The 19,673-nt window shown below is 36.0% G+C and overlaps 1 protein-coding gene across 2 annotated transcripts; it reads right to left on the reverse strand.

Annotated features, from left to right (window-relative positions):
• Positions 1–10,099: 10,099 nt before the first annotated feature.
• LOC122306735 (receptor-like protein kinase HSL1) lies at positions 10,100–14,171 on the reverse strand. 2 transcript variants are annotated; one of them, XM_043119246.1, is made up of 4 exons: positions 11,432–14,171; positions 11,168–11,326; positions 10,713–11,064; positions 10,100–10,607 (listed from the first exon to the last, which is right to left on the reverse strand). In XM_043119246.1, the coding sequence occupies exons 1-3, from the start codon at positions 14,160–14,162 to the stop codon at positions 11,054–11,056; spliced, it is 2,901 nt and encodes a 966-aa protein (XP_042975180.1). In that variant the 5' UTR covers positions 14,163–14,171; the 3' UTR covers positions 10,100–10,607; positions 10,713–11,053. The 2 variants fall into 2 exon arrangements, with proteins under 2 accessions (XP_042975180.1, XP_042975179.1); XM_043119245.1 differs by having other exon boundaries at positions 10,713–11,326; positions 11,432–14,169.
• Positions 14,172–19,673: the final 5,502 nt, after the last annotated feature.

The raw sequence follows: 19,673 nt of genomic DNA on the forward strand, positions 1-19,673 counted from the left end.
TCTATAAACAATCATTCTTCAACTTTGAAGAAGTACTTTTCACTCTTCAAACATTATTTTTAATGTTTTTCTTTCTCTCTCTATCCGAACGGCTCTCTCTCGTTGCTCTCTCTTCTGTCTTCGACACACACCTACTCCATCACCTTCTCCTCTGCTTTGCTGTACCACTGCCCAAAGCTTGGCTGAATAGCAACGCTCAAAAGTTTCTAGCGGTTCCTTCATCAATGACGGCCTCTTCTCTCGCTTGGTACTCCATTTTGTGCAACAATTTGAAAACCCTAGAAAATGTGATTTCGTGCAAGCCACTTGTGGATTTTTCTAGAAACATTTTTCTGTGTTATCTCCCCTTATTATAATTTTTTAGGATTTTTTTTATGTGATTTCCCCTGATATTGAATTGAGAATAGGGATAGATAGACAAAACTGGTTTGGTTCTTGTACATGCGTTTAGACTAGATTTTTTCTTTGTGGGCTAGAGAATTTGAAATTGAAGAAGGGGGAATTTTAGGGGTAAGGTGAGAGTAAGAGAAGCCCTTTTGTTGGTATCCTGATCATTTGAGCAAAAAGGCTCACGGGTGGATCGATTTTGCCCTTTTTTTTTGTTGAAAATTAGCACTACATGTGTTCTGCTAATGATTCATCTACATTAATGCTACATTTGAGCACTGCATCTCACAAATGAACTCTCAAGTCCAACTATTGGAAAGAGGCTCACATGTGTTCTGCTAATGATTCGCATGTGTTCTGCTAATGTGTTCTCTGTCTTTTCCTTTAAGATTACTTATCTAAAATTGGTACTTATATGCAATCCACAAGCAATTTAACAACAGAGTTTTAGCATCTAGCAATTTCTTCTCTAGTAGAGAAGGTTATGTTGGCCCTATATATATATGGTTCTACTTCTGCATGCTTTTCAGAAGTATTTAGGCTGTAAAATTAAGGAACCACATTCTTAAATTTTCTGATTGGATTGTCTTAGGCATAGGTTTGATTGGAATGTCACATTCTTAAATAACCACAATAGCTTATATATAAGATAAAAATAAATAAATAAATAATCAGCAAGTATGCAACCATGTTTTTGTATGCCTCTAGACTTGATGCACAACATGTTTATTTATGCCTTTAGACTAGATGCACATCACTTGCATGCAGCATGCAGTAGCTATATATTTTGTTTTATAATCTCCAAATATATTCAACATGCAGTAGCCATAGAATCTCTCATGTGCACTACATATATACTTTTCTCATGTGCTGTTTTAGTGATACTCTATCTTTCAATATTTTGTTGAAAGATGAACTGTTTGATTGATGAGGATCCATTCTTCAACACACTATTAGAAAGTGGTGAACGTGATATTAACAACCCACTTATGGGCAGTGCAAGTGTTGATGTCCAAGTGACGCAATCCCAACGGGAAAAATAGAAACAAAAATCCTAGCAGAGTGTGTCATTTTCTGCAGATGAAGATACTCTCTTCATTTCAGATTGGCTTAACATTAGTATGGATTCCATATGGGGATTGACTAATCATTCACACAAATGTGGAGTAGAATTTATGAGTACTATTCTACAAATAAAAAAAACTAATTGTCAAAAACGGTCTGTACCCTCTTTGACCAATCGGTGGTCAATTATTCAAAAATGCGTCAATAAATTATGTGGTAGTGTAGCCCAAGTTGAAGGAATGCATCCAAGTGGTGCAACCAAGCAAGACAAGGTATAATGCTTTTTTCAATGTTTTGTAGTTCTAATTATGACTTTTACTTTTGACTTGATGGGTTTAAATCTAATAAAAAATATTATTATATTTAAAATTATATATAAATTGTGAATAGGTTGTAAGCTCTTCAAAATTTCTGGTGTTTCAGAAACACTCTTGACTTGAGTTTAGGATTTTTGTTTTCCAAAAATATCCTTCACATGAGATCAAACTTTTAAACTTCACCCCTGACATGGTGGAGGCCACATAAGATGCACCCAAGGGCTAACACACCTAGGGCTACTTCTTAGAGTTTTTCCTTTGACAAATTTCAATACAAAACTAATTTAAAATGAAGTATTCAAAATTCTAGGGTATAAATAAACCAACCAAGCTGGCCGTCACCTACACAAACCGGTTGCCGAAGTCCATAACTGTTCGGTTTTATCCCAATTTGAATTTGGTTGAAACGGTCAAACTGGCCAATAATATATATATATATATATAATTATGCGGCATAAAACGACGGGCATTGTTTTACACCCAAAGTTTAGGAAAAAAAATTATATGAAATGGAGTCATTTCGATCTAATGATTAATAACCCCACCCCATCCCCTCCCTTCTTCCATATTCTCCTTCAATTCACTCATGCACAGCCCTGCAACTCGCTGCTCTCCTCCTCCTTCACAGTGTTCATGCCTCTCATTAAACCCTCACACGTCTCATATCTCTCCGAGCTCTCTCATCTCTCCTCTCCCAAACTTCTCTCACCTCTCCGGGTTCCAACTTCCCTCTTCCCCTCCAAGTTTCCTCCTTTCTGTCAATGACTATCGTCTTTTGAGATTGTCAATTGTCACATATTGATTTGTGAATATGTGATCTAGCCCTTTTTTTTTCTTTTTGTGTTCTAATTTGTAACAAGCTCGGTTTTGATGTTTTCTTCATGTTTGATAATTGTTTTTCATATTATTTTGTGTCTAAATTGTTAACTATATATGTACAAGGATTTTAAAATTTTTGGATCAAATTCTTGGGATTGTTAACAGTGATACGAGACCTAATTCCATTGTGGGTGTTACTTCAAATTATTGGGTGTTGATTTAATAATTTTTTTTGCATAAAAGAAATAAAAAATTATTTTTGTTAATTTATTATGCAAGAAATATTTAATTGACAACTATGTTGTAAAATTATTTTGAAATAAATTGTTGAAAGATGAGTGAGCTAAAATCCTTAATCTAGATTATGTTTGTTCTTTGTTTTTTTTTTTTTTTTTTTTTTTTGTGTTTTGGAATTAATTATGTATTTTGATTTTCACAAGTTAGATGGATTTTTTGTCAACTCCATTTAATGTTGATTCAAATGAATCAACCATTAACTTGGGAGATGATTTGAGAGAGACCCAAATAGTGCAAACACTGATATAGTATCTTGTAACCCACATGTGTACAGATTAGTAGAATCTAGTAATGTTTTGATCATTCAATAATCATTTGCTTTTTTAAATTAATTTTAGTATTTCTCATCATTCAAATTCACTAATTGATATTTTAATCTTATTAATGTTTCTATATAGAGTTAAGAGCACAATGAGATGTCACAACTATTGAAGATTCAAGATTCAAGATAAGAAGATCAAGAATTGTTGCGATTTATTTATCTCATGTTTTTTAGTTGCATTGTTGATTAGGATAATTTGCTTTTATTTTAATGTGTATTAAACATCTAGTGGAGTTTTTATTTTTTATTTTTAAGATATCTAGTAATTAGTATAATAGTATATATATATAGTACTTGTGCCATCATGGCATTACTATTTTATTATTGCTAATTAATTTTTTTAACCTAAGCTAACATTACAAATAAGATTAAAATTAAAATAAAACTTAAATATTTAAAATGGATTTTAAAAACTCAGTAAGCTAGGATTTAAAATCAACTCAGAAAAAGCTGAAAGAGATCTTTAATTGGGCCAAAACAAGGCCCAAAAGAGGGAGCACAAACATGCCGAGAACCAATCCAGCAGGTTTCCATTTCTACATTGATTGGTTTCAATTGGCTTTCCCTACGTAAAGTCACCGGTCAATCAGTTTCGATTTCAGTCCTAGGAATTTCTCAAATATTCTCTATTTTTTTTGTTTTCTCAAAATCAAGTAAACCAAACGTGACAACCTTCCAAACTAATGATGAAAATGTAATATTATCCAAGAAAAACTTAATCTATAGCTCCTCTTTCTTTTTTTCTTTTTTTTTTTTTTTTTTTTAATAAAAGAGGATGGAACCCCCAAACTTTGTTGGAAAATTCTCATATATGGCATAGGAAAACCTTATACATTCACTCATACCCAACCAAAGAAACACAACCAATACTCACACGGAGACCCCTATCCAACTAATCAATTAGTAAAAAACTAGCAACTACCTTGAACGAAAATTTGACAAACCCAATCTATCCATCCGCAACATTCCTCTCACTAAACTAGAAAGTGAATCTAGGACCTAAAATCTCCTTGTTAGGCCTTCCTCCCCACATTGTGCTAACAAATCTACAACCACATTCCCCACTCTATATTGATGACCAATAGATAAATTAATACCATCAAGTAACTGTAAAAGTAAATCCCAATAATCCCAAAGATACCAGATAGAGCATTTCCTAGCCGTAAACCAATGCACCACCTATGAGTCACACTCAATTTCAATATGCACGAACTCGAGCTCCCTACACAACTCCAAACTAGCAAGAAGGGCCCTCAACTTGTTGTATTATTCGTGCCCTGCACCAGAAATGCAGTAAACGTAGCAATAAATCTGCCATTAGCATCCCGTATTACTCCCCCTCCCCCACATCGGCTAGGACTTCCGCTACAACTCCCATCCACATTGAGCTTCACACTCCCCTTCGTTGGTCTCTTCCACCGCACAAGACACGAAGCATGCGCCTCTACAGACCCCAACTGCATATCTAACGCCTGAAGCACCACTAAGTCTAAAGCAGCAATAGGCTTTTGCACCTGTACTGCAATGCTCCTCAGACATGCCTTCATAGCCAACCAAATACTAGTAACTGATTCTGATTGCCCCTCCATCCAAGCCTTACACCTACAGTACCACAACCTCCAAGATATCACACTAGGCAGAAGGCCAAGCAGCTGCCCATGCAAAGACGACTTCCTGGCATAGAAGAACCAATGAGCCATCCGAGCCCTCCAGCTGCCTGCCTGCAAACTAGGAACTCCAAACTCAACTTCCACAAGTTTCCACACTATGGACGCCACCTCCCCTCTGCTCAAAACATGATCAACAGACTCTCATTGACCCCTACTGCAACAATCACACTTGGACACCATCGAGATGGCAACCGCTTGTATTCTATCACCCACTGGTAGACAATTAAAAAAAGCCTTCCAATTACAAGTAGAGATCCTCTTTGGCAATTTACCATCCAAACCCAGTCCATTTCTTGCACAACAGGGGCCTTGACTCGAATTATATCCCAAGCGCTAGCTATTGAAAACTGTCTATCACTATTAGGCATCCATATTAATTCATATGTTCCTACTTTACCTACTACAACCGAGTTCATGATTTCCTCAACTTTAGATCCCCCCACCAACTCAATTAAAACGTCTCTATCCCAAGCATTATCCAGCCATACATCTTTAATTTGCAACTAAGGATTTAGAATGGAATCTGAGTGCTGTGAAAGTCGCCCACTACTTAACCAACGATCATACCAAAATGAACTTCACCCTTCCTTCACCCTTAACCGCACCTGACTTAATACCTCTGGAATGACTCCCAAAATTGACTTCCTTAAATGAGGCCCTGCATGCACGGGGACAGCCAAAGAAACATGGCTATTTCTCACGTATTTCGTACGAAAAAACTTTGTCCACATCGAATCCATCGTCAACAATCTCCATGTGAACTTCATATGAAAAGAACATTGCACTTCACCAAGATCTCGAACACCTAAACCACCTTCTTGAGTAGGTTTGCACAAATGTGACCAAGCCCACCATTTCCTTTTCTGCTTCCCATCTATTTGTCCTCCAAAGAAGGAAGAAAGAATACCATTAATTTTATTAAGAACATCCTTGGGGACATTAAGAACTACTAGCACATGAGATGCCATGCTTGAAAGCACGTGTCTAATTAGGATAAGTTGACCACCCTGAAAAAGGATTTTAAATTTCTACCCTGCCCTTTCTTTCTAATCTTAGTCATCAAAGGCTCCAAATCCCAAACTCTAAGACGCCCCACCACCAGAGGCCCCCAAATAAACCACTGGAAAACAGCCCTTAACAAAACTAGTCAACCTCCTTAACTCCCGTCTTCTACTCATAGAAATATGTTTAGAAAAGAAAAAAACTGATTTTTCTTTACTAATCAACTGCCCTAACCATTGCTCATATTTTCCCAAAATTTGTATCAGGCGCCGAATGGATCTCTTCTCACCATTAACAAAAATCAATAAATCATCTGCATACAATAAATGAGATATCAAAGGTGCCCCCAAAGGATTTGAGAAACTCTGAATCCTCCCATCTCCAAAATTCTGTCTTAGAAGCTAAGAAAGAACCTCTTCCATGAGAATAAACAAATAAGGCAATAGAGGATTCTCTTGTCTTAAGCCCCTTGTTGACTTGAAAAAACCCTTGTAAGAGCCATTTATCAATATCTAAAACCATTGCAAGCCCACACACCCTTGCACAAGTCTACAAAAATTAGCTAATAAACCAAACGTAGACCTTCGAAAAAAAAAAAAAAAAAAAAAAACCCAATCAACTCTGTCATAAGCTTTCACCATATTAATTTTCACCATAACATTTCCTCCTGCGATTTTTTTATTAATCAAATTAACCATCTCTTAAGCCAACGTAATGTTCTCGAAAATACTCCACCTCGGAATAAAGGCCCCTTGCTCTTGAAAAACGAATAAAAGAAGGAACCTTGTCAATCTTTGAACCAAAATCTTAGAGAAAATTTTGTACGCCACAGAATAAAGACTAATAGGCTAGAATTTATCAAAACTTGTAGGATTTTGCACCTTTGGAATAAGGACAATATATGATGAAGAATAGAATCTAGGCAACTCAGTCCCCTGAAAAAAAATCTTTTGTTGCCTCCACCAAATTGCCCTTCACAAACTCCCAACAACTCAAATAGAACCCAAACCCAAACCCATCCAGTCCTGGACTACTATGGATCGGAATTGGGCTCAATGCACTTTTGACTTCATCTTCCTCCGAAGGATGACACAGAGAATCATTATCCTCCCCAAATATACCACCCTCTAGGATAGAAGATAGGTCAACATCATCACATACTCTATCACCAAGAAAGTTCTGAAAATACCTGACAGCTCCCTGATGCACCGCTTCTAGGGAATCAAGGATTGACCCATCCGAGAGAGTCATCGAAGAAACATAGTTCTGCTTCCTTCTCTGATTAACCATCGCATGAAAGAACTTTGAATTTTGGTCACCCTCCAATAGCCATTTCTTTTTTGCTATTTAAGCAAGACTCACCTCCTCTTTTTGTTCCCAAGTCTCAAGTTCCAGCTTAGTAAGCAAGAACTCCTCTTCCAGTTCAGACAAAAACTAGCTTTGCAGCTGATGCTCAATTGATTCCAACCTAACCTCAAGCTTCTTTAAATGAGTCTCCACTCGACCAAAAACCTGCTGGTTCCAAGCCCATAGAGCTAGTTTTGTCTTTTTCAATTTAGCGGCAAGCTTCAACAGACCCTGCTCATGGGTCCATGCCATCCAAACTTGCTCAACACATGACCTGAAGAACTCATGAGTTGTCCACATATTCTAAAAACGGAACAAAGCTGGACCATGCTGCTACCTCATGCTGCCAGTGCACCAACAGTGGACAGTGATCTGAACGTTTCCTCTCAAGACACACATATTTAGCTTCCGTGAAGCTACTAAGAAAACCAACGTTAACCAACGCTCTATCGAGCTTTGCCCAACTCCGTGACTAACCACAATGCTCGTTGCACCAGGTCATTCGACCACCAACAACCAACAACAAGAAAGAGAAACATCCAAGGAAAATGCTACTCTTATTGCTGGTGGCTATCATTGGGACTTTTTTATTTTTTTACTTAATGATTAAGTAAGTATTTTTTAATAATATTGTGAATTTTTTTAATTTTTAAAAAATATTTAAATGTGTTAAAAATGCATATTATAAAAAAATAAAAATAAAAATAAAACTCCGAAACAACTAGCGGTAACCCCAATGGGAGCTCCAAGCCGTGGGAGTAGCACCACCCAACATCCAAAATATGTAACGAGTGATGCTATGACCACAAGGAGTTCTATCTATTTTTTCTACCGAATGGTGTAATTTCTTTTTTCTTTTAAATATTTTTTGAAATCCATTTAAATATTTTTAAAAGTAAAAGACACAAAATCATTAAAAATATGTTTTCTTAACCATTTAGTACAAAATATCGATACAAAAAATCGATACAAAATGTCGGTGTATCTAGCATTTCGGGTAATTTAATGGAAAGAATGGCAAAACATTCATTGCTGATGAAATTAGGACAATTTTTCTTTACTTGACTTGACTCGAGTTGATTGGAAGAGAAAAAACACAGACTTTGACTCGAATTAACCCAGGTTATCCTTAGTTTTATAACCCATCTCATGCCACGTACATTCTTGGACTATGTTTCAGGTGAGCCTATCCAATCGTAAGCATTCTGCTACGAACGAGTGGCTCTACATCAACCGATTTGAGGGGAAAAAAATAAAAATAGTTAAAAAATAAAAATTGTAACAAGAGAAAAACTCGGAACCCAATATCGAAAACCAAGCATTTCTCATCCTGCTAAATTCAGTCCCCGCATACTCCTCGTCCATGTCAACTTAGGTCAATGATCAAAAACCCCCTACTCTCGGTTTTACCAAAAACCCCTTGCTGAATGATTTGCTGCTGCCACCAAATTCGTTTCAGATTTCTGCCCGCGCCAGATTTCATTTATCTCTGCCATTGGACTTCCCTCTGTAGTTCCATCCACCGGCGTCGAGTTGCTCAGCTTCTCCACCACCATCGAGCGGTAAGACAAGTCGACCCAAAGCAAAATGGCCCTGAGTTTGAGTGCTTTGAAAACGTGTCTCTGCCATTCTAGTTCCCTGATCTGCATCTCCCCCACCACCATCGGCACTTACAATCTCATTAGAAGCGTTTAAGTGCTCTGAAAATAGATCTCGCCCTCCGAGAAAAAGACGCTTAAATACATTTTTCCCGAAATGCTCATATACTAAGTTCAGTACATACAAAGTCTTAGGTATAACAAGCAATGATTTTATACCCAAAATGCTCAACCGAATCAATGGATTCTCTCTTCTAATTCTTGTAGTAACTTTGGATTTATGCTTGCAGTTTTATGGATATTTGCTTTTAAATAAGGTTTCTTTTTGCACCCAGCGAAAGAGAAAGAATTAGGATCATTGGCATCCAACAGGACTCCAAGCCTTGGGGACATTGGAAATGAAAACGACTGGTTTTTATGGATGAAAGAAATGTCGTACTGCTAGATACCGAGACTTTTGTGCTACATGAGCTAAACCCAAATGAATCCATAAAGCAGGAACTGTGGCAAAGCTTTGATTAATCTCCTAGTGTCGTCCAATAGTTATACCCCTTGAGAGCTAGCTGTGTTGATCAAATCATCAAAAGCTTCCCCGAGCCCTTGGGACAAATTTGTGTACAAAACGGGTTCGATGCCTACAGAAGGATTTCACGCGGAAACGATATATGAAATAACTATATACTATTATATTATATGTATATATTAATAATTTATGTAGGCATATAATATATTGTTATTATAGATAAATATCAACTACTTATATATTAATTATTTTTAAATTTTATAATTCAGTAGAGGTTGGTTTTACTTGTTAATTGTACAAATTTAATATAGATTTTTTATTTATCTAATTTATTAATTATTAAATCTTATTTAAAAAAAAGTAAACAATTCGAGTTCGAATTTAGAATTTAGTTTATCGAGTCGAGCTCGAATAAATATTAAATAAAAATCTCGAACTCGGGCTCAAGTTTTTTGAATTGAGCCGAGCTCGATAAGCCGAAGATTGGCTGACAAGATCTTTGTGCATGTGGTCAACCTTGCAAGCTAGTTTAAAAAGTGTGATGGGGGGAATTTATTTAGGATATCAATTTTTTTATTTAGGATATCAATTTTTTTATTTATCATTTTAATTAAATGTAGATTCCAATGTTTACCCTTTGTGTATTGTAAGGGCTTCAAAGGATTTAAAAAAATTACTCATTAAAAATAGAGTAAGGCATGCGGTAAAAAATGCTTGAAGGGTGCAAACTACAACAAAAAAGTTTTCAAAAATTGGGGGATGAAAAGACAAAGTATAGTGAAATAGGGGATAATCTAGTATGAAAGTGCACACACAATGGTGAAGTTATTACTAAAGAATATCATGGAACAACTTCACCATTCAATTCTTTTAGTAACCATAAAGGATCTGGTCTTTTTATTTCTCTTGAACAATGATGAGCATCTTAATTTGGCTTTGAATTCGTTAGGAAGGGAAAAGCATCTTAGTTGCAACATTGTTCTCTCCATTTCTACTGGCTGGTAGAAGGCTGTGTGCTAGTACAATAGAGTCCATGTTTGAAAACATGACACATTTCATTCAAGTGACAGGGCTCCTTGACCTCCTCATCCAAGGCATCACTTATAGGTTTTCCATCTTGAATGTGTCGTAATGCTCATTTGGCTAGGGATGTGTGCTCATCACCATCATTGGCTTTCCTCCTGGTTGCTAGTTCCAGAAGGATAACTCCGAAACTGTAAACATCTATCTTCTCATTAATTCTTGTCGTGCGAGTATACTCTGCATTTCAATTCAACAACACAAATTAAACGAAACTTCTGGCGATGGAAAAAGAGAAAAACATCATCAATAAAAGGAAACCTGAAAATTTATATTGTCACACACCTAAAGGTATATAGCCAAAAGAGCTAGCCACAACTGACAATGTAGCCAGTTCTCCCTCCTTGATCAGCATTTTGGCTAGACCGAAACAAGCTATTTGTGCATTGAAATTGAGATCTAAAAGGATGTTGCTAGACTTCACATCTCAATGAACAATGGGCTGAGATCAGTCACAGTGTATATTGGAGAGCCGTAGCAACTCCAACTTCACATCTCTTGAACAATGATGAGCATCCTCATTTGGCCTTGAATTCCTTAGGAAGGGAAAAGCATCTCAATTCCCGCATTCTTCTCTTCGTTTCTAACTGGTTGGCTGCATTGGAGTAGAACCTTCAGAACCTCTTTCATGGATGGCCTAGTAGAAGGCAGTGTGTCAGTACAATAGAGTCCAAGTCTGAAAACATGACACATTGCATTCAAGTGACAAGGCTCCTTGACCTCCTCATCCAAGGCATCACCTATAGGTTTTCCATCTTGAATATGTCGCAATGCCCATTCGGCTAGGGATGTGTGTTCATCACCATAATTGGCTTTCCTTCCAGTTGTCAATTCCAAAAGAATAACCCCAAAGCTATAAACATCGATCTTCTCATTGATTCTTGTCGTGCGAGCATACTCTGCATTTAAATTCAAAAGCACAAGCTAACCCAACCTTCTACTGATGGAGAAAGAGGAAAACATCACCAATAAAAGGAAACTTGGAAATTTATATTGTCACAAACCTGGAGCTATGTAGCCAAAAGAGCCAGCCACGACTGACATTGTAGACGGTTCTCCCTCCTTGATCAACATCTTTGCTAGACCAAAATCAGCTATGTGTGCATTGAAATCAAGATCTAAAAGGATGTTGCTTGACTTCACATCTCGATGAACAATGGGTAGTGAGCAGTCATGGTGCATATAAGAGAGCCCTCGGGCAGCTCCAATTGCTATATGCAACCTCTTGGGCCAATCCAAGACAACATGATTGACTGGGCTTGAAAATGTTGTTACTCTATTGTTCCTATGCAGCCAACGATCCAGGCTACAATTATCCAAATACTCGTAGACAAGAAGTTTTGACTTATCACTGGAGATACAACAGAGCAGCTTCACTATGTTGGCGTGTCGAATTGAACTAAGTATTTTAACTTCTGCCATAAATTCTTTTTCAAGCTTTTCTTCTATCTTACTGTTATTCCAAATCTTTTTCACTGCAATAGTATCACCAAAATGATTAATAACAATACGGTATACTTGACCTGATCCACCAAAACCAATCTTGTTATCTTCTGTCAATCCTGATAAAATGTTTGATTCTGTGAAATTTAGCTTCTGGAATGAGGTGAGCTTCCATGTCAAATGCAATCCATGCTTTCTCTTTTTGTAATTTCTTATCACAAAGAATGAAATAAACAAACCTAGAAGAATTGCCACCACAAGACCTATGATCCAAGCAATTAATTTGTAAGAAGTTTTGCTCGAATTTTGGCGGTGCGAACTGCAGTTCTCAAGGTTAAGGGATCGAGATGGTCTATTAGCACAAAGACCAGAATTGTTCAAGAAGCTGTAGGCATATGCATCATTCTCGAACTCACTTGGGATGCTTCCAGTCAGATGATTTGAAGACAAATTGAGTGAAGTGAGCTTCAAAAGGCCAAGTTTTGATGGAATTAGGCCAAACAGCTGATTTTTAGACAAGTCCAATTCCAAAAGACCTGGTATGGAACCAAATTCCTCTGGAATCTGTCCAGAGATAGCATTTCGGCTGAGGTTTAGAGTATTCAGCGATTTCCATGAATTAATATCAGATGGAAGGGGGCCCGAAAGTCGATTTCGATCAAGCAAAAGAGTTGTCAAACGAGAAAGATCTTGAGGAATCGTGCCATTGAAGAGGTTATTGCTAGCCTTGAGAACCAACAAATTCCTCGAGGAAGACACTCCCTGTGGAATTCTACCTGAAAATCTATTGTTATTCATCTCTAATCGTGAAAGATTCCATGCCAATCTTTCAGGAAGCTCACCTGTAAAATAATTATCACTTAACATCAACATGTTCAGATTCGATGATGTCCAAAGACCACTTGGAATATTCCCAGAAAACTTATTTCTGTATATCTTGACTAATTCCAAACTGCTGCAATTTCCAAAAGACTTGGGCAACTCTCTAACGAGCTGGTTTTCATAAGCTAGCACTTCCACCAACTTCCCATTGTCACACAAGTGTTCTGGCAACTGGCCCGTAAGCTTGTTGGTTGAAACCCAAAGCCTTTCCAACATAGAATACCTCCCTAGTTCTGGAGGCAAACTCCCAAAAAAATTATTGTTAAATAACTTGAGATTTACTAGCCTCGGAAGACGACCAATGCTATCTGGGATTTTTCCAGATAATTGATTCAAAAACAAAGCCAGACCTGTCAAATTTCTAAGCTTTCCAAAATCATCAGGAATTGTCCCTGTCAAATTATTTTCTGAGAGGTCGACAACATCGAGGTTCAAAGCCTTGACCACCTGAGGAATCTCCCTAGACAATTTGTTTTTGTGAAGATAAACAATCCTTAGATTCTTTGGCACAAACAAACTATCTGGGATCTTCCCAGTCAAGCTATTTTCTGACAAATCCAAATGCTCCAGAGCTGCCATTTCTCCAATTGTGTTCGGGATTTCCCCGATCAAATTTGTTCCAGCCATCCATAAAAACTTCAACTTCTTCAACTTTCCGAACTCCGAAGGCAATGATGGCACCATCTTATAATTATAGGCCAACCCCAATTCCTCGAGATTGGACAGGTTTCCAATTTCTGGTGGGAAAGACCCGGTAAATGGACACTGGACAAGCATGAGTCTCCTCAATTTTGTCAACCGCCCGATAGATGCTGGGATGTTACCAATGAAGTTGTTGCCTTCGACGCTAAGATTTTGAAGCGAAGACATACGGTGAATGTCATCGGGGATTGCACCATAAAAGTAGTTTTGCGAGAGGTCAAGAGTTTCCAACTTAGAACAGTTATAGAGATCTCTTGGGAACTCTATTGAGTGGAAACTGTTATTATAAACATCAAATGTTGTGAGGTTCTTAAGGTTGCAAATGAAGGGTGGGATTGTTCCGCTGATGTTATAATCTCGGAAGGATAATCCAATGATAGAGCCTTTGGAGCAAGTGATCTCAGGCCAGGAACAATGGGAGGAGGAGTTTGTTGGAATCCAATGTTTGAGAGATTTTGGGTTTCCCCAGAGTTGTTTCAAGTTTAGTAGGATTCCTTGTTCTTGAGCAATGAGCTGGGAGTTTGCATGAATGGGAAAGAGGAAAAATGTGATGTAGAAAGAGAAATGGATAAATATTGGAGTTGTTTTCGTCATTATAGGAGGTTGAGTTCCTTTGGCTCTGGCTTTGGCTATGGTCTGAACTCTATCTAAAAAATGAGCTGAAAAGTAGATGCATGAGAACTCGAGAAAGATGAGATAAATACACATCCAATGGTGGGACATTCAAACTTCAAACCAATTTAAATTCAAAGAATGCCACATCTGAAAATTTTCCACACAAAGGGAATTCTCATTGACCAATAATTGCATGTTTAGTCCAGCGTCTTTGATGAGATGATATGTATTGTGGGGCTGGAATTTTCCATCTTCGCCAAGTAATAAGAACCAAAACAAGGGATTCTTAAAGAAAAAAAATCGTTTTTAAAACAACATTAGTAGATTTATACTCAGATGTTTAGAACCAGGAGGATAGTTTCCTAAGAACTATCCATGTCGATTCCCCCTGTTTTGTGTCATTATTGACTTTGCAACCCATAAGAGTGTTTAACATGATTGGTACGTGCTTAAATTAAAATCCTTGTTTTTATCAAAAAATTCGATTTTGTAGTATATTTGTAAAGTTTTTATTTTTAAATATAAGTTATACTCTTTTCCAAAATACCTGTATCTAATCATTCTCTCATATGAAATACAAAACTTTAAACTTGACCCAATGTGAACAAGGAAAAAAAGAGGAATAAGCAGCCCAACCCCACTCATTGGAAGAAAGATGGTGGAAGACTTTGACTGGCTTTGGATGATGTTGAGTTTCTTGTTGTATACGCACTTTACCGCCAACTTCACGACTACCATAATGGGTTTTTGTCTTTTATTTTATTTTTATTTTTATTATTTTTTGAAGAATTTATAGGTTTAGGACATGTTTGGGTTGCCGTTGGAGTCTTAAAAAAATATTTAAATAGTTTGAAAATTTTTTTAATAAAAAAATCAGATTGTTTGGATTTTACATATTAAAGTACTTTTAATCTCAAATAAGTTAAAAAATACGTTTGAGGAAAATTCAAATGTGGTTTTTAGGATATTTCCTCAAACGTATTTTTTAGGATAATACAAAACGTAATTTGAATTTTAAAAAGACTATCAATAAATGAAAATATTCAAACAACTTTAAGATAATTATAACTTTTAAATTTTCAAAAATATAATTATAATATTTAAAATTTTAAATAATCTTCATTTCTAGCTAATAAAGCATTTTTTTATTATGTTTTCAAACAAACATAATATATTTGAAAGGTTTTTAAATATATAATTGCCAAAAAGTAAATAATATTTTAATAATAAAATTTATTATTAAAGTTATAAATATAAACTCAAAGGTATAAGTTATATTTTTTACTGTAATTTTAAATATATACTTAATTTTATCTTTTTAATGGAAAAAGGAGATCAACTAAAAAATTTTAGTAGTGAGGTAACATGGCAAAATTACTATGTTTTTTTCTCGTCTATCGTGATGACATATATAACTTTTCAATGGAACTGTAAATTGAATTTTAATTATTTAATTATTATGATAAGTGGAGTTGGTCTTAGGAAAAGTTATATCCAATGGGAGCAAGTCCTTCGTCAATCGGGATTCTAGATAGCTTCATCATTTTTTCCACGACAATTCGTACAAGCAGACAAGCATTGAATGACTACAGGTGCTACTCTGATCTGCAATCTCTTCAGTCAATGGTAAATGCTTTCCACAAACCCCGTGAGATGGGTTGGAAAAATTAAGATATTGTTATAAACTATCTTGAATTGTATGATTATATTTATCTAATCGTCAAATGTATAATGCATAGTACTAGCATAGTGAGCTAGCATAGTCCCTTTTGTACGCCTATATATATCATTGAATTCTTTAAGAAATATATAAGTTTAATATACAGATCAATAAGAGAATCTCTTCTCTCGTTCTCTCTCAATTTCTCTAAGTTCTCTCTCATTCTTTCTCTATGTTTGAAACTCTCTTTATTTTGATTGATTTACAATACGTTATCAGCACGAGCTGAAAATTCTTCCACCTACTCCAGCAATCCTCTTCGTGCTTCTGTCCTCCTCCTAGTCAAAAGAGATCTCGACCAACCCGAGTGAAACAGATTAGAGCGTGAGAATGAAGAACGCCGGTAACAAGGACGGACATGCTGCTAGATCGGTGGATCTGGGCGGAATTACGGGCAGATCTGAAGCCCATCTTCTTCGAGAAACGGAGAGAACGCCAACAGCGTCCGTGCGCGAGTTCTCTCTGGATGCGGTGCTGCCGTGACACATGGTCTCGATCCGGAGTTAGCTGTGGAGTATGTACACAGCCAGATCCTGAGGATCAGATAGGATTGATACTTGTACCAAAAGCTCATTATAATTTATGCACCTGAAGTTGCATAATTAAAATTGTGGAAAGAATATATATTTGAATGAACGTCTCGAATGTGCTCCTGAAATAACAATATCGAGTATGCTCCTGAAGTAGCAATATGAAATGGAAACGTTCAAAATATATTCTAAATTTATATCTGATCTTTCAGTGACTGAGCAAAATAATGAACTTTTGATAAGAATCATTAATCACGTCTTACTAGATCTACATCATTCCCTGAAGTGAATGATAATAAATTTATATCATTCTATTCCCTGAAGTAAAAAGAATTATGCGTTTCATTCAAAGAAACTAAGAGATTGGACGTGATAATGAATATCTTTTTGGGCCAGAAGCTCGTATTAGAAAAGCTATAAACTTTCTCTTTGAGATGATATTATACAATTATTGAATCAAATATTATGATGCATCAAAAAGTGATATGATTCAAAATATTTGTATCTTTTCATAATTATCTTGATAATCTAAAATGAATTACGATAAGTCGAATGATTTTCATATGGACGTCCATAAAAGAACCAGAAGATTCTTTTACTATAAAATCTTACCACCAGAAGTGGAAAGAAAAATTTGTCAGAAGCAAATAAGATGAAATAATTCGACGTTATCTTGATTATCATATGTGAACCAGAAGTTCATATGATAATTAAATTATGGATGCAATAAGATAAAAATGTCTCATATTCGAGCTGCTAAAATCCTAGCTAGGATTGAAGTCCCTGAAGGACAATTAAGAAATTCAGCAGTCTAATGAACATAAGACATGTCTAAAGGCATGTGAGACTTATTGATACAAAAGATAGAGCATCTCAAAAAGAGAAAGACACAAATAATTGATGCTCCTAAAGAGGCCATACCCACGAAACAAGCAATAAAGTCCATCCAGATTTTCTGTATAAAATTCTCCTATATAAACTCTTGAAGAGTACAAATCTCCTGAAGAGTGCCTCCTGAAGAAGTTTATCATGAAAATGTCTTTCCTTGAAGAGGGACAGGTACCTGAAAATAACGAGATCTCGTTACATTTCATGAATAATGGAGAAATTATGAATAGAAATAAAATCGTTGTCAACAACGTATTTCCATATGAGATGGCAATTGACATTACCAGAAGTAATGATGAAAGTGAATCAAGAATCGTGGCCAAATTTGAAAGAAACAATTCCTGCAGAATTAATTCACTAGTAAAATATGATGCATCGAGACTTATAGTCCAAACACCTAAAGAGGTGATGCTTGTTGAATGTCAGTGGGTATTTATAGAAAGGAAATAAAAATGTGATATATAAATCACGAGTCAGTTTCTCAATTCCTGCAGAATTGATATGCAGAATTGATATCACTAAGTAAAATGTGATAAATATTGACTTGAAGTCCAAATACCTAAAGAGGTGATTTTTGTTAAATATCAGTAGATATTTATATACATAATATAAAAAATCTGAAGCTTTTAATATGAAAATGTGATATAGAAATCACAAGTTAGTTTCTCGAAAAAACAATATTGATATGATTTTAAAGTGGTTGATATTGAAATTTTTAGCTTGAAAGTTACCGAGAGTTTGGATATGCATGATTAACTGCATATTTATATGGATCATTGGATCATGATATATATATGAAAATCCCTGAAGGATAGAAAATGTCTGAAACTTCTAATATGAATACATCTGTAAATATGTATTCTATCAAGTTTCAAAGATTCTTATATGATCTAAAGCAATCCAAACGCAAATGAAAACAAGCTATTATTATAGTTTATATATATGATTTAAATGTCATTGAGGCTCCAGAAGAGCTCATGAAAACTGCACATATTTGAAATATAAATCTGAAACCCCTGCGGCTTCAAGGGGAAGATGGATGATGTTATTAGTCATAAAATACCATCTTTTAATACAATTAGTATTTCAGATTCATATTATGGGTTTGATATGAAGTGTGCATTATTAAAGAAGAAATAAAAGGGAGCACACAGAATATCTACTAAAAGATAGAAACACAAATATGAATATTTGTGAAATATTATTTTATTATCTTGAAACAAGAATTACAGAAATTTAAGGCACTTTGCCTCATTCTTCAAATGCTCTTGTTCTTCAAGAATCTGCATGGCATCCCTATCTAAAGTAGTGGGCAATCGAAAAGAAAATTTAAGCAAGGATTTTAAATTCCTATTCTCTTACTTTATTGATTCTATCTTCATGTTGGACTCCAGAAGAAGTCGCTGAAGTATAGCAATATTCTCGTGGAGATTGTCAACTCCACAAGTCCTGGATTGCAGTCGCTGAGAAAATGCGACAATGGATGATGAGTATCGGGTACCGAGACTCACAAGCTCATAGATAACTTCATTATCTGACCTATGAGTCAGATCATTACATTGCATGATAGCACCTGTGGTAGAAACAGGAACAGCTGATGAACGAGGTGCAGAGTACCTCATATATTGGCCATGAGAAGATCGCTGAACCATTGCAGAGTAAAAATGAAGTATGATTACAGAAAAGTGAAGAAGATGAGATGCGAATGAAGATGAGCTGAATATCTCTTTTATAGAGAAAATTATGATACAACATCTCTCGTGAAGCAAGAGAAAAGAGACGAAATATAACTTCATAGCTCTGCGGTGCCTGACAGCTGTAGCACCTAACAGCACGCCTGACAGCTGCAACACCTGACAGCACGCCTGACACCTACAGAGGAGTTGAAAATCTGCGGTGCTTGTCTGATCTTAAAAGGCTGTCCACCGTTTTTATTAAAAATGAGGTTAGCGGTTTAATGTTGATGAATTCTCCACTAACTGTGTTATTTACAAGAACTCCAGAAGAGTACAACTCCAGAAGAGTAGTGATCAGCAGAAAGATCCAGTTGTGATTATTTTATCAACATGGATCAAGTCCACAGTTAGTTGGATGTACAAATGTGAGTTATCTTTCAGATACACACAAGAAGATCATTGCAATTCATGAGAAGAAAGTTGAAATTGATATCAAGAAGGTACGGTCAAGTAAAAATCTGGCAGATTTATTCACTAAAGCATTACCAACTGCAACATTTAAGAAGATTATGCAGAACATTGGAATGTGGAGGTTTGAAGACCTGTTATCATGCACTTTTCAGGGGAAGTAATGTCTTGAAGACTTGTGCTGATTGTACTCTTTTTCCTTCGCTAAGGTTTTATCCCACTGGGTTTTCCTTTGCAAGGTTTTAATGAGGCAATCCTAACAGCACTCGGCGATACATATGAATACTGTACTCTTTTTCCTTCGCCATTGGTTTTTTCCCAC

Source organism: Carya illinoinensis, chromosome 4 (genome assembly GCF_018687715.1).
Source record: "Carya illinoinensis cultivar Pawnee chromosome 4, C.illinoinensisPawnee_v1, whole genome shotgun sequence".
NCBI classification, from domain to species: domain Eukaryota; kingdom Viridiplantae; phylum Streptophyta; class Magnoliopsida; order Fagales; family Juglandaceae; genus Carya; species Carya illinoinensis.